Source organism: Corvus cornix, chromosome 1 (assembly GCF_000738735.6).
Source record: "Corvus cornix cornix isolate S_Up_H32 chromosome 1, ASM73873v5, whole genome shotgun sequence".
In the NCBI taxonomy this organism is placed as follows: Eukaryota; Metazoa; Chordata; class Aves; order Passeriformes; family Corvidae; genus Corvus; species Corvus cornix.
This window is the reverse complement of record NC_046332.1, coordinates 21,555,671-21,572,426: the sequence shown is the minus strand read 5'-3', so window position 1 is coordinate 21,572,426 and position 16,756 is coordinate 21,555,671. Positions and strand designations below refer to the sequence as shown.

At 36.6% G+C, this 16,756-nt stretch overlaps 1 protein-coding gene across 1 annotated transcript in view; it reads left to right on the top strand.

The window, feature by feature from the left end:
- The window catches only part of STXBP5L (syntaxin binding protein 5 like), a 189,720-nt gene that overhangs the window by 65,177 nt on the left and 107,787 nt on the right, over positions 1–16,756 (top strand). Inside the window, 2 exon segments of the mRNA XM_019283778.3 lie at positions 3,510–3,591; positions 5,610–5,710. Of these exon segments, the coding sequence (XP_019139323.2) occupies positions 3,510–3,591; positions 5,610–5,710 (183 nt within the window).

The window sequence follows — 16,756 nt, the reverse complement described above, 5'->3', positions numbered from 1 at the left end:
TAGGGTGCTGTATAGTCCTACTCAAACATGTACCAGTCAGTGCAGATCAGATGACAAGGACTCGGAGCAGCAATGCTACTTTTGCAGCACCCCACAATTCCCAAACATTTTAAAGGAGAGGCTATAAATGGAGATTTCCCATTTCTGTGTGTGCCATTTTAATAAAATAGTAGATGTGAGACCATGGTTTCCGCTTAATAATTACAACCCTTTGCTTTAATGTTCATTTCTGTACATAGATTGCTTTTAGGTATGGAGGAAGTTAGTTAAGTACTCAAAAAAAGTTAGAGCTGCTTATTTACGTAGCTTGGTGTCATTTTCTTCTATGGAAAAGTTTTGGTTTTGAAAAAGGTTCCATATGTAATTTAGGAGTTTTTACTTGACAGAGGATATCTGCTAACTGCCTTGGCATGCCTTGGAAGGAGGTTCTTTATGACACCCTATCTTCACTTCCTTGCCCTTGCAAAGAGGAATGAATCAGACTGCAGTCCTTGTTACTGCCAAAAGATTTGATCTCACACTACTAAAGAATCACTGTCTTAATGAAGAAAAACATGTTGTACCTCATCCCCTTGTGGTCCTAAGACATTAAATGCCTGCTGCAAGCAACAGTGGCCTCAATTCCATGAGCCAGTTGTGAAGTATCTGCGCTTTTGGTTCTCAGTGAACCCCCAAGACTTGCAAGTCTTTGGATTCCATTAGTACTAACCTCTGAGAAGAATGAGACACATCAGATATGTCTGTATCACATAGTGAAAATGAGTCATGGAATAAAAAAACTGTGGGGTACTGTGGAAAGTGGATCATGATATGAAAAGATTTGGTCATTGTCACCTGTCATCATGAATGCAATCATTCACTGGCAACGTTGATTTCCAGGACATGAGAGTGTAAGTTCTTGGTTACTAATGTATTATGCTGTCTTGGAAGTCTGCATCTTGGAAGATGAATCCAAGTACTTAAAATTAGTCATCTTAGCAACTGTTTTTTTCCCCCAAGTAATTACAAGCTTTGGAATATCAGGATGTTGAAATACTCAGTGAAAAAGTGTTGTGTACAAGTGAATGAAGAGCAAAAAATCCTGTTTCACTCTCACAGATCTTAAAACCAGGATTAAGTGTAGTTTTCAGAAAGAACACTTTTCTTTTAGAATGTTATTACTATCACACTTTCACTGCTTGGTGTACATAATTCTAATTCTGTTTGTTTCATTCTAAATCCCAAAAGACATCCAGACTTAGTTTTCATCCTTTTCCTGGTTATGTATAAATTAGGATAATCTGGCATGGCTTCGAAGGCCCTTGGGAGATCCAACATAGTGATAAGAGAGAAGACAGTGTCTAGCTTTTATTCTTGAAACCCATGGTGTCTACTTCAAGATACTCAGATACATTGGTCCCCCCTTTTAATATCCTCAAAGATATTCCATGCTCCCTGACAGCAGAGTCATCATTTAATGAAAAGGCATAAGTAAAAAGAATAAAGTCAGTCCAAGGCCTGAACTGTAGGTACTTCTTCTGCTGTATGTCCTGTTGGAATACACTGCTGTGAAAAGATTTGATGAGGTAAGGTTGTACTTCTCCATGCTTGGCAGCAAACACAGAATTTGCAGAAGATGGGCTCAAGTGCCAAGAGCATGTGCCAAGTCATCATATCTCTTCAGCTCCTTCTGCTGGAAGGACCTCACTGCAGCTCCCAGAATGTTTGAAAACCACCAGCAGTCAGTGCTAATGCTGCTATTTAAGCATCAGTCCTCACTTCGGGGCAACTGGCCAGAATGAAGCAGACAGCACAATTTCTCTCTTATTTTAGTAATTTGTGAGTATTTTAGTAATTTGTCTTTCAGGGTGAACACTGATGCATATAAATGTGACTTTTTGGAGAGTGTTTTGTTTGTTTGGGATATGCTGAGTGAAATCATCTACTTCGTTAGGATGTTTCCTAGAAACCTGATTTAGCACGATACTGATGCAGAAGGGTGACAGCTGCTTAATCAGGGCAATGCAGCTGTAATTTTCATTAAGGACAGTCATTAAGTAGTGCCATGTATTTGTACTGAGTCTTAAACTCAGGTTAAAAAGAAAGCACTCATCTGTTAAAAATTCCAGGTAGCTTGTCCAGAAATCCCAGGTGGGTTGGTTACTTGCTTAGTTTGTTTTGGTACTTTCTCTCACGTTACAAGGGATTGTTAAATGTTAAAAAAGAGTGCCACAGAGCAGTCATTCAAAATGGCCCAGAAGGTTACCATCAACCCTTAAAAAGTGCCTTAGGCTACAACACATCTTTATTGTCCATTTTGAATAGGTTGTTTAAAAGTTGCAGGTTTTTACTATTTTATCAGTTATGACTGTATCCACGACTACAGTTTGGGAACAAGCAGCAAATGGAGTTACTTACTTTTTTCCTCTCCCTTGCTGTTCTGTAGTGTAGAGTTATGGTGTTTTATATACAACTTCTCATCTATAAATACCAGTTTTATAAAACTCTGTCTCCAGCTTACAAACAGAGAAATGAAGGCTCAGGTAAGAAAAGATACTTTTTTTGTTCCTAAGGTTATCCACTAGACCGGTTGGCAAAATCAAGAGTAGAGTTCAGGACTCTCAAGGTCAGTGGTATCCATTAAGCTCCTTGTTTAACTATTGGAAAAGTAATTGCTTCATACTTTGACCTTCTGAACCTCAAATTTGCTAATTTATGGATTATACTTCCCGGGGGCTAATATCAGAATGGTTTACAGCAAATCTTTCCCCTGTGAAAGGGGAAGTAGAGATTCCAAGATTTACCTGCAGGTAAAATAAGTGGACAGTTGGCTTTTTTTATTCAAGGCTTTACAATATGCTAATATGATTGCCTATTGCAAGTAGATCAGGCTCTATGTTGTAAAATCTTGTTTGTGATCATAATCCTGATGTTTTTAACATGTGAAGGTGTTTCATATGTTTCACACAATATGGTGTGTTATTGCTAATACTGTATTTCATATTTCTCCTTTTGCTTTACTTTTGATCTTTAGTAATTTTCTGGAACTACAGTTTCTTGTTAAAGTCTCTGACTAAGATCGGAAAGGCCATCATTCTCTAAGTTAGGGAGATGACAATTTAGCATGCACAGAAAAAGACCTGAAGAGAACAGATAAAAACTACATCCATTATATATCTGGTCTTGATAAGTACAAAAATCTGGTACATTCATGTGTTATATAAACTAATAATGCATAAAAATAAATTTAAGATGCATCCTGCGGAATTTATGTGTTAATTCATGTACTTTGTTTCACAGGAAAAAAAACAGGCAAGAACACATCGCTCACAATTGCACGTTTCAAGCTGCTGATGTTGGTGCTTTAATTAGAATGGTGGAAAGTCAGCATGAATTCTTTTGTTTTACAGAAAGCAAGAAGAATTGAGGTTAATTAAAGGTTAATTAGAGTTTAATTGGTAGTTCTTTCTTTCCCTCTTTACTTCTGGTGATAACAGGAATGTTAGAATCCTTGACTTTGATGGCAACAGACTGGGCAGGCCTGGTGTTGATTGCTACTGCCAACATGAAAGTGGTGCTGCAGTTCTGCAGCTCCAGTTCTTAATCAATGAGGTAAGGACATATTTACTCAGATTCTTCTGTGTAAAGTTAGTTGAATAAGTCAATTCATGTTGTTGTAATTGGGTGATATAACTTCTCCCATTGACAAATTGTGCCAAGAAATAAGTAGTGTACATCCAGAGGACATTCAACATACAGCCTTCTGGGATATTTATGGGACTGCACTCAGGGAAAAGTATTGCCTTCCTATGCATCAGTTTAAAGTACCGAACAAAAGGCAGTCAATGTATGAATGTGTGCAAGTAGATGTAAAACCCATTAAGTTACTAAATATGCTGCACAGTCCTGGTTCAAATAGAAATTAATAAATGAGCTCAATCTTTCTACCGAAATATATTGATGATTATTGGCTGAAAACTCAATAGTTGGGGATATGCTATTACTTGAAGCAAGGAAAAGCAATTGCAGGGATCATCAATCAAACCATCATGCTTAGTCTTTGTAAATGGTTTGTCAAAATCAGGTTTAGACAACATGAAGAAACACTGCCAGATTATAGCTTGCTCTGTGCAGAAGATGCTGAAGATGGGAATAGGCGAGAAGACTTTCTGGTGAATACAAATCAGGTTTTTTCTTTTTAGGACCTTATAAATTGGCCAAATCTTAGTTCAGTTTTGATTTAATTTTCTCCCATGATGTAAGGAAACACTTCTGACAGTTTCAAGTCCTCTTTCTAAATGGGGAGATGTTAGAACTTCTCAGGGGAAGAGTTTTAGTTCTATGGGTTTTTTCAAACCTGAAAAATACTTGATTTTTTCCTACATCTATTTGGAGAAAGTAACTGAACCACAGACACTGAGGACGGAGGACTGAAACTTTAGAAACAGTCCAGTGAAATTCTTTAGAGAAATGCAGGAATGAGAACAGGAAGGCCAAAGTTTGAATCAGTATCCTTTCTTTTCATTAGGTGACCAGCAACCCCCCTAATACATAGGATTAATTTGATTTCTGTGGTGGACAGTCTTTCTGACTCTTTGGGAGATGAGAATTAAAGCATGGATTACACTGTACACTGTGAGAAGTCTCACCTCCATAAATTTCACTTGCATAGGTCAATGTTGAAAAGAAAGTTGCTAGGATTAGAGAAGTTTTATCAGTCAGTCATAGATGGTATGAAGTAATCTTTCCAGTTGCATCCTTGCCCTTCTAAAGTATAAAGCATTTCCTTCTGTTTGGGCACTATGTTCCTCTCTGTGATACACTGGGGTAGATCTTCTGTGCTAGGTCTGATCTGAGGTGTAAGTGTAGTGAACCACCGCAGGAGCAGCAGGGAGCTTACTCTGCAGTTAATTTTCACATGTCATCAGTATTCTGCAGTGAGGAGAAAGGAAGTCAAAAGCAGGCAGAATAAGTTCACTCCAAACTGCTCAGTCAGATATAGGCCTGGACTTTGAAAGACGACCGTTTTTGGGACACCAGAAGCAGAACCAGTCTTCAGAGTATTTCTGATCTGTGATAAAGACTCTGTCCTTCTGTCTACGTCTCTTAGTTCTCCCTAGGTCCTCTCCTCTTTCTACCTGTCCCTACTTTCTTATCTGCATCCTCTTTTCACAGTTCCAGTTTTGAATTTTCATCTTATCTTGATACGACTACTAAGCTGTGCTTGGCACTGTCACTTAAATGCCTGTGCATGCACTAAATCCCTTTATCCTTCAGTTATATCTTTAACATTCGCCTTTTAAAGTAAGCGTTGTCTGTTCTCCATTTTGTCAGTCTTTCTGCTTATGTGGAGAGACATGGGAGTTGGCTTGTGCGGGTACAAAGCTTTAATTTGAGTTTTAAATTGATGGAGTTTTATTTTAATTGTGGCTGATCTTGCACTAATTTAAAATGTTTACATTTACCAGTTCCATTCAATTGTCTATTATTTCTGGTAGAGTATTTTTGTTCTAGGAGAAAAGAATGATTTTTCATAAACTGTCAGTTTTACAGGTAGATCATAAACAGTGAGGATCATATAAGAATAAGACAGAAAAATAATGTGTTGCTGTACTTTGTGTCTGCTCTAGGGTGCTTTGGTCAGTGCATGTGCAGATGATGCACTTCATTTGTGGAACCTCCGACAGAAACGACCAGCTGTTCTACATTCTCTGAAATTTAACAGAGAAAGGTAAGAATATATGACACAAAATAGGTATCTCATTACAAAAATAACACTTTCTGGATTTCTTATAATACATTTTGCCTTTCTACAGGTGGATATAGTTTTGCCTTGACTGTTTTTCTTCGAGGTTTGTTTGTGTGGAACAAAAACTTCACTTTTCTCTTTCTGCAGCTTTCTCAGAACTAGAAAAATTTGGTCTGCTTTTTGCCAAAATGTTCTTCATTTTACTTCTATTTGCATGAACTGCTGTGAACAGTAATATGGATGTTTTTTCTTCAGACCGGACACAAGCACTCACTTTTGGGTGACCTGTTGTTCGGTAATAGACAGAATACTTCAACTGGCTGTATGAGGGTAATAATTATTTTCTTTACCTTGAAATCATTTCATTTTTGCAAAATACTGGAAGTTTAGCAGAAATAAGTTGTGAATTTGGGGAACTCTGGTAAGTGTAAAGTGAATCAGAGTGTTTTTCTAAATTTTACTTTATCGGTACCTAATCGTAGGAATCCCTACTGAAAATAGATTAAATGAGTGGTTGTAATTTTCAAACTCAAACAGGAGCTGAGCACTTCAATCTGTATTTAATCACCCAGGTAAAACCTGATATGATGTTACAGAACTTCAGTGCTACACTTCAATTAATATTAAGAAAAAGTTGCAAGTTTCTATTAAGGAATCAGGGCAGTAGTCAGGAGACCAAGATTCAGTGCATAAATGCAGCAGTTGTTTTTAATTTAAATATTAATTTTTAATACTGTCATTCTCTTAGCATGTACATTCAGTGTTTATTAAGGTGCAGCAACTTTTTTTGATATTTATATATTTGCTTGTGCAATGGGGAAAGATCCCAGTACTTCACCAGAGCTATGAAGTAAACAGACTCATCAAGTCTTTAGCTGCAGCAAATCTGAAAATTATTATGGAAATACATTTTTCTTTGTTGTTTATTATCCAGATACAAGTCATATTTGCACTAAAATGTCACCAAGGTGCATGATTTGTAGTGGGAAGTACTGCATAATAATCTGGGAAATATACAGCCTGATTCCGAAGAGTTTATAACTTATAGCAAAAGTGTATCAAGTGGTTTGGGACTGCGTGAGGGAAAATAAAAAAGAAAAATTATGTGTGCATTTCTAGCTGCTTCTGAACAGTAAGTTATCATTTTACATATGGTGAAATGTTTGAATCTTGGTATTCTCATCAGGTAGGTGCATTTTTCACAATTTGTCATTGATAAACCTAAATATCATAGAAGTTATTCCACTACATCTTGGTCGAACTCTCCCAGACAGCAATCTGACATTCAGCCTAACCAATCATTGCTTATAAGAATGCAGCCTCTGTTCATCTCTGCCTTCTCTTCAGAGATATTAACCATTATCTTGGTCAATATTTTATCAGCATTTCCTGCTAAAAGAAACTCACATTTGTGCTTTGCTAGAGCAAAACATTTGTCATCACACTTACCTAATATTCTTTCTTGTCTGACACCCTAAAACATTGGGCAAAATATTTGCAATGCAGTTGTTCAGAATACTAGAAAACTTTTCTCAAAACCAAATTTTCTCTAATGACGTTTTTGAACTGAGGTGCAAGATCCTAATCTGAGAATGTAGTTATTTGTAACAAATGCATAGCTGACTATACTGCCTTTTATCAAAATCTAGTAAGTTGTGAGTAAAAAAAAATACTGTTAGTTCTTTTATGTATATTTTATGTAACTGGTTCAATCGCTGCCAGTTAAATAAATTTTATTAGCACATCAAAGGCTGTGAGGCAAATATCCTGCAATATAATATTGTCAAAGAAGTAAGTCCAGTTTTAAATTAAGAAAGATTTTTCCATAAATATGAAGAAATAACATTGTAGGCAGTTCATTTCTTTTCAGGGTTCTCTGAGAAGATGCCCTAAGCTTCTGGTTTGGTTTTTTTTTATTATTATTCAAGCACTTGGCTTCAGAATGAAATCTCTTCATTTTTATTATATTTTCTTTTTACGTCCTTATAAATTTATTTTAAATCATCTAACTTCCAGTTTTCTAAGCTCAATTACACATTTAGTATGTAAAATTCAACATAAGCCTCTGGGCAAGTAGCAAAAAAGTAAGGCTAATGCCCTAATTAACCTTCTCAATTTGGAACATATATATGCCTAATAGAGCTAAATCTAAAAGAGAACTTTAATTTTTTTCTGAACATATTTTTGGTGTTAGAGAACAGAAGCTATAACTTATGTGATGGTCAGAGAAACACTGAATGAAATAATAGTTGCCTTAGCTATATGAAATCTGTGACAAAATGGATGCAAGGGGAACTTGAGAAGCTGATAAAGTGGTAACATCAAAATTGATTTTCTTCACGAAATTCAAAGGTCTGTCTTCTAAAAAATAATGTTTTCCTCACTGTGGGAACAGTTAAAAATACTTCATTTTCATCCTTCCCTCTCCTCTTGCAGAAGGAGGTTAGGAGGAGGCAAGATTCTTCATACTGAATAGGGATTCTTTTGTCTTAAGTTTGTGATCCAGTGAACAAGCTGGTTTTGATGTTTCTTAAATGGGGAGAAATGCTTTGACAGAAAATAGGTTTTAAAATACTGATGCATGTCTTCAAAAATAGTAAAGTATTGAAAAACACCATACAGGGAAGTGTTTAGAAAGTCAAAGGCTAGTTCTTTAAGGTCATTTATTATATAGCTTACTTTTAGATTAGGTTGCTTTCACAGAGCCAAACACATAATTGTTCAGATGCATTTTACCTATGAAAACGGAACATGTGAATCCTTCCAATTTTTCTATTTGCATGTGTTTCTTCAGGATTTTAAAAAATTTTATCCATCCATTATGTTTGTCTCCTTGATACACTGTTTGGTTTAGGGTTTTTTTTTAACAAATGGCAGATTTACTTCATGAACTGATGCTATACAATGCACTTAAGATTCTAATATTTTATGTGTTTGTGATGATGAAGATAATTTTATTGTTCCAAGTGCTTGTTTTATTTGACTTTGATTAATTAACTTTTATGTAGCTTCAGTTTATTCTGAGTTCTTATAGTATTTGCTTCATGAACCACAGAGCTGTTAGATTCTGTTAGATGGATGAATGCTACTTTAGTCTTTGGCTATTACTCACAATGCACCAGTCATCATATAGTTGAACTCTTTAATTTGCAATTTGCTTGTGCTTCTTGACATCTAAGACTGCAGGATAATGAACTAAAATCTGATCTTTAGCAGTGTTTCTGTATAGGTTTCTGCAATTATTTGAGTCAAGTCTCCCCAGGTGCATACATGCATATATCCCCTCTCTCCCTCCAATGAAAGTAAAAAATGTTTGTTCTTTCCTTTGAATGTTGGTAAAAACATAGTTGTAAAGAGCAAAGAACACTTAAATGCAGTAGTCCTTCACTTAACATGTAGCATTCAGTATTAAGACTCTGAATGGTTTATGAAAAATAATTCACAAAAAAGTGCACTTTTATAGCCATTAAATCAGAGTTTACAGCCTCTCCAGATTTAGTTTTTTCTTCTTCTGACCTACTGTTAAACTAATGATGATGCAGCACTAGCAATAATAGTTCATAATTCACTGTTCCTTTACTAAATGTCTCTTTGGAGCAACTGTAGAAGGAACACTGAAGAGACGTAACGGCGAACTGGTATTTTCGGTCATACAGTGTAATGCTCTGGACTTTTTTGGACTTCAGCAAATTATGTCTTTGCCAAAAATATGTACTTTTTTTATACAAGGTAATCATCTTATATTTCTATTGCTGTAATTGGAATATAATACAATGCATTAAGAACTTTGAAGAAAATATAAATGTAAGCAATGTGTTTCAGTGCTTGGCTCTGTACCAAGAGCTGTAATGATAAGACAGTTACTCAAAGACATGTTTGACAGTAGCATATGGTTGATAATATATGATTTATGGTTTCTTTTACAAATAGGATGGACAGGTAAAACATTTTAAACTCTGTAAACACACTATAAGAATCTCCTCAGTGTTTTTGAAGGTTAAAATTGTGGACACCTTCCATATGTTAGTACCTGTTTTTTCCTTCCTTGATGTCATAGGAGATGCAGATTCATCTTCGGTAGGCATTTTAGGCAAAATAAATAACTCAGCTACTGGAACTAGACACTGTCTCTATGTGCTGCAGAGAACATTAGGATTAAGCAAATCCACTGGAAACTATTATAGGTCTTCATTATTTTTAATATAATCAGAGCAGACTTTAGCAAGTACAGCTTTAAATACACAACAGTTTACATATTCCTGTTTAAGGTAAGTACAGCTGGGGGAGGAAAGCCAGCAAGGACTGCAGTGTGAAATCCAGGTCCTGTAAGCCAGAAGGCACTAGTTGCACTTAGGAACACAGTTCATCTCCTGTCATTTCGAAGCTGAGCTGGTTCAGTTGTATTGACTGACACAGGGAGCAGCCCTCCTCTCTTTCTCCTTTTAGCCATTGCTGACTGGTGTGTGACAAATGAACCAACAGTGCTGCAGCAGCTTATCCACTGACTTACAGCAGCATACATGAGCACAGTGTGACACAGAGTGTTGGGTCTTAAGGTCTATCTGCATGCACTCCACACCAATGCCATGACAATACAACAAGTGCCCTTCTGAGGGGAGTCACTAGGTGACACAATCTGTATAACTGGCTTTGGGACTCTGATCTGTAATATTTTCTTCAATGTTAAGGATATGCTGGCACAGAGCAAGAGGAGTCTTTTAAGTGGGCGACTTTTAGAGCAGTTCTGTTAACTGTAACTCACTATTAGTTAGGGATTTGACTCCTACAGTTGAGATTTTGCAGTATTTGAACAAGATGATTGAGAGTATTACTCCAAATGCTTGGAAACAAATTAAAACAAACCAAAACCAAAACCAAAAAATTGGATGTTTTTGAATAAGGTAATATTTCTTGGGTCTATATTCTTTCCTGACAGTAGCTGAATCTTATTTTATTTGCCTTACTGTATCTTTGCAGGATTTTGTGTCCTGTGTTAAGAGCATTTTAAATACTTCCTCTCTCCTTTGCAAATAAACATTATCAAAAAGACAGTAAGAGGCTATTGACTGGCTGTGCAGTCTCAGCAGTACGTGTGTCTGTTTATTTGTGTTAGGGAACTTGTGGGTTAGTTAAAGTAGATCCTCTGTCTCACTGCCTGTTCAAGGAGCTGCATTCCTGTGATAGCTTGCCCACTCACAAATTAACCTCCTGGTTAATGGTGTACAGCTGCAAACTCTGTTTATGCACTTCGAAATTAGTCAGAGGTCTGTCATCAAGCAAGGTTCTGTACAGTTGCACAGTCATGCTATACAACAAAACAGATTCTGATTACATGGTGTGGTCTAGCACTCAACTATTGCAAAGAACCATAGAATTCAAATATAAAGCAATATTTCACCATAAAAACGTGCCACAGTTTCTGGAAAGGATGTAAATTTTCTCAGGTTTATGATGGAAAAATCTGAGGAAATCAAAAGAAGCCATGTGATTGGCATTCACTTCCACATCTTGATGAAGATATTACAAAACTTTCCTCTGCGGGTATTGGCTTGAGGTTTTGTTGTTCTTTTTGTTATTGTGTTGTTGTTGTTCTGGTTGGTTTTGGCAGTTTTTGGTTGGTTGGTTGGTTGGTTTTGCATGTGTAGTGTGGTCTTGAATCAGCATTTGCCACTTTTGAAAGAATGGTGCCCAGGGTTTTCAAAACCCAATATTTTTATGCAATTATTGATCTTGAAAAGATTTCTGAAGCTCATAAAAACCTCTGTTCTAGGGGGCTATGCCTTAGCACTTCAGGACAGAAAAATAATCTCTGTCAGATGTCACTTCAGAAAGACAAAGGGCTGGAAAGATTCTCCAGTGAGAGTGACCCAAATCATGTTTATGTATTTATTTACTACATGCCTCTGCTTTCTCTGTTAAAAAACAAAACAAAACAAAAACAAAAACAGACAAACTAAAAACCCAAAACCGAACCAAAACAAACAAAAAAAAATCATTTTTTTTTTACATATTGCATCATGCTATGGAGAATTTCGTAGTGCACTTGACCTGTTGGATGAATGAGAGCCATAAGCTCATCCTGGAAAGTGGCATGCAACCTAGCTGAAATGAAGAATGTCTTGGTTATAAAAAGAAATCAGGCACAAGCATTCTGGGTTTTTTTGTCTTCAAGACAGATTGGCTAAGCAATCAAGAAAGAGAAAAAATGCAAGACATAGATTTGCTCATTCATACCAAGAATCAACAGGTTTGATTTGCTAGGTTTATGAGACTGTGCAATTCCACTGAAATAGAATGGAAATTGACATGATTCCTAAAATTTGAATAGATCTTAAACAAGTGAGCCTTCTCTTGGAGTGGAGCTGAAGGGACCTGCTCAGTCTGGTTCCCTCAGTTGCACACAAGAGAACTCATATACCTCCTTTTATTAAATGAACAAGCTGACTATGTTTTGCATTAAGGGTTGCTGGTGCCATACGATCCCAGTAAGAAAGGCACTCAAGGCCCCTGTAAGTTAGCTTTAAAATGCTGTTTATTAGAGCTAGCACTACAAAGAATGGGAGAAGAGCATAGGAAATCTGGCATCCCTGCAGATGCTGGGAGCCCCGAGTTGTGCGTCATCACACAGGCCTTCAGTCAGCAGGTAACCCCCACTGCAACATAATAACCCATCCATAGAAAGGGTTGCCCCATTTTTGTCATCCAAGTTATTGTAGGATTTTCTTCTAAGGAGAAGGCTGTGTGCATTATTCCTACTATCAAACAGAAAGGACATTAATGCTAAAACTTGCTTCTGCACTGTTGGTGCAACCACCAAGCAGGAGCTGCCTGCAGGCTTCTCAGTGACAACAAGCTGCCTGTGTTTATCCAGCTTCCAAGGGGTACATGCAGCTGAACACAGCCCAGAGACCACACTGCACACGCAGCCCCTGGCACCTGCTCGGTGTCACTCGTGTGTGGATCACCAACTCCTCCACATGCAAGAGTCCCCCAGCCAGGGCCTTGCACTGTTATATAACTACTCAACATGAAATCCACTGTTTGCTGTTCAGGAAGATTGTTCCATGTCAGCTTCATTCTCCTGATGGAAAGAAACCTTCCAGCTTTGAGACTAAATGTATTTTTATGGTTCTTTTATTCCCGTTTGAGATGATATTCTGGTATCCACATTGTCATGCATTTTAAATATTTTGTCTCTCCTTTGCAGATAAACAGCTCATTCATATACATTCACAACCTGATTTTTTGGTTTGGGTTTTTTTTTCATTAAAAAAATCAGGATTATGTGTTTTTCTTTATAAATTTTTGTCTTCATTCCCTTTTCTTTTCTTTGGACCTTTTTTCTCATATCAGTTCTGTCTGAGCTGATGATTCATCAAGGAAACATATTCTAGAAAGGGTCCCATCTGTGCTGTGGCCATTGACAATACCATTTTCATTTGTAATCTCTGCAGGAGTATGTTTACTGATGCATACAAAAATGGCATCTTCCTTTTATGTGGCTTCATGTTACCCGTGTTTGTGGTCTTGCTGTGATTGACTAATACACCCATTGCACTTCTTCCCTGATGTATATCTAGTGGCAGGGAATGTGCTGCTTTTCAGTGCAAGCCTTTAACAGTGGAAGCAAAGCAAGACAAGCAAAATTGAAATTACCTTTTTCCATCACTTCTGTATCACGAGTTTTAACCCTAAAGTGGAAGTTCTTTGAAGTTTGAGGCTGTGCCCTTTGCATTTAAAATTGAATTCCATTTCTTGTACTTTACTCGTGCAGATTGTCCTTCCTCTGTAGTATTGTGTCCCTAAGAGGTTTCATTAGTATTAGTACCAAGATTACTTGTGAAATTACAACAGCTGTAAAACTAATTCTTAAGAATCTCTCAAATAGCCAATAAAAATTCCCTTTTTCAGTGAAACCAAGCATAAAATAGAAATTAAAATAGAATTTTATAGTGATGTTTTTATAAGTGCTGTATTGAGTTTTGACACATGCTATATTTCCTATAATTGGCGTATTCTGGAATAGCCTACCTTTGGTGAACCTAACTTCCATATTTTGCTATAATTTTTCAAAATTTTCCTTTTGAAGGACAAAACATTTTGAAGGACTCAAAGCCTTGGTTAGCGTGTATTTTTAAGTATAGGTGAGAAAGTAGTAATAGCATTAGAGTCAGAACATCATAGATAACAACATAGCTTAACTTTATCAGGTTTAGTTTTTTATGCTTACCACCTTGGGTGGGATTTGTAATGCAGTCTGAGAGTTGGTGCCACTGCAGAAAAAGTGCTGCAAGAGCTTAAGGTGGCTAGTCTAAAACCAGTTTGGTTTCTTTATGCTTAAATTACACGAGGATAGATGCTGCTCTAAAATAAGATCTCAGAAGTCCTGGTCATATTTGTCATTCTAGAATATTAGAAGGATCTCTGTTTATATCCAGATCCAAACTTGAATTTAAGAACCTCTGTTCTTTTTTAATGGTGGCTTTCACAGTCTTTCCTCAAAGTAATTTTTAGTCCATCAGGATTCTGCCAATATGATTATTGTCAGTTTCATTTCAATTTAAAAAGTCCTTAAATGCATTATGCCACAGTATCTGCTTCTATATGTGTTTGTTGAACAACTTCTCTGAGGGCAAAATGCCTAATATGCTACATCTGAATAACATCTGAATTAGAGATAGCAGCTGTCTGTGATAGCAGAAGGGCAAAAATCCCCTGAAAGATGACTTAAAACCAATCACTTCACACATGCGCACATGAAACCGTCATGGCCCATAGAACTGCTGGAGAAAAATGCATAGCTGGCACAATTACCTGGGGACTTAAAAACAGTACAGGGCCCTCTGGGCTGACAAACCCCTCTTTTCCAATCTACGTCTTCCTTTGGGTCTCTCTGGCTGTAGTTCCTTGTATTATTTCTCTGAGAAAAAGAACAATGTCTTCAAATTTCTGTTTTGCAAAACATCTTTGAGAAGTTTTTTTTTTCTTTCAATATGGAAGAAAAAAATGTCCTGGATTGTTTAAATTTTATGTCACCTGGCCACATCTGATTGTCTGCCTAGGTAACTTCTGTGTGGGTTTCTTTCTTCTGGGAAAAAGTCCTAATGAGACATAATGTTGCTATATGCTGTCAAACCTTACATCATATGCTGAGCAGTGTGCTTGTTGTTTCTAATGCTTTGTAAAAAATATAGCATGTTTTTCAGTAGAGTTACGCTTTTTTGAGAAAACACAGGGTAACATGTTATGCTGTTTTCACATAGCAGCTATGTTGCCAAATTGCTCTGAGGCCAAGTTTGGATAACAAAATTTAAAATACATGCTCACAGCTATACATTGAACAACTGTGTTTCATGGTCTCAGTCATAACAAATGAGAGGCCAAATACTGTAATACAAAAATGCATCATATTAGACAACAGAAAAAAAATAAAGATGTCTTTTAAAATGTAAGCAAGTTCAGGCAGCATAAACAGTCTATACTATCAGTTGAATTTTCTTGTTACAGTTATAATGTAGATACAGGAATGATATGGTTTTCTCTTTTGAAGTTTTCAAATTAGAGTTTTGAAATACCTTTCAGGGTTCTGTTCAGATCTTTCCACTGACCTTTGTTATATTAGATTTCCAGTCATATGTTGGAGCAGTGAAGAACATGCTCCCGTTCAGTTGCAGTAAGTAATTTTGTTCTTGGAAACCACCCCACCTCTTTCCTGCCCAGACACATGTCAGCTTCAAGCAAGAACCCAATGCAATGATTTAGGATACTTCTCCTTCTGTCACAATAAACTCTGGGCATTATTCCAGTAAATCAGAAATAGAGCTAGTAATGTCGGTGTTGAGATTATATCATTAAACAGTACATGAGCAGGAAGAGAAGAGAGACTACAGATTGCAGAAAAACAAGGACCATTAATCACAGAGTCCCTGTCTACTGAAGCGCAACAAATGGGAACAGCTGGTCTCCAATAAGTCTACATGATTTTAATTGATGGGAGCTGTAAAGAAAAAAAGCATGCATACAAAGAAAAAGCATGCACATGTAAAATTATTTTTTCTTTGAAGTCAATTTCAGTATTTCAGTCTTATCCTGATTTTAGTGTGTCATTCAAAATAACTTGATTGATATTGATATAAAATTGGGTTTAAACTTACTTTAGTAAGAATGCATGATAAACACAGATTTGTGTATATTGCAGCTAGCAGAGGGTGAAATCCTAACATATCTTTAGTTTACTTTTCCAGGAGCTCTGTGAAGTCAAGCTGTTAAACAAAAGACAAGTTTCAACCTTTCATCTTTGAGCTAGGTCCCAATTTACATTTTTGGAACTATGAGACTGGGAAACAAAAAACTGCATTTTTGATTTATGTATTCAATGTTGGGTGAAGGGATGAGAGAAACTCTACCCCCTAGGTGTTTGGGTTTTTTTCATGCAGATGCTACAAAATCAATGAAGTAAACACATCAAAAACTTTCTCTTTTGAGAACATCATCTCCCTGTTCCATCCTTTGTTTGGCTTTTTTCATTGCTAAGAAACTCAGTGGCTCTTACTGTACTCTGTATTGCCCATCACTGTCAGTGTGTTTGGTATTACAACCCTATTTTTACTTAACCTTCAAAGAAATTTCTAAAGGACAAGTGAAGTATTACAAATACAAAATAGTGATTTCACAAGCCAGTAGACAAGAGAAAAATCATGTACATTGTCTTTTCCCTGAAGATGAGACCAAGAGTCTGTTTTCCAACCCTGTTTCATTAATTTGCTCACCTCACTGATTTTGTGAAATTTTTATTCTCATTTTTGTTGTGTAATGACCCTGAGTCAGCATCAGAAACAAATTAGAAGTCAATGAAAAGAATGCTGGTTTCTTCCAGCATCTTTTTCTGTTTAAGGAAGCAAGTTTCCATGTAATTTCCTTGTCTTTTTCCCTTGGGACCAAGTCTTCATGTTACACCTGTTTAATCCATGGCATTACTGTTGTGTAATACTAAAGATCTAGCCAGGGAGAGTGTGTCACTGTCGCTGT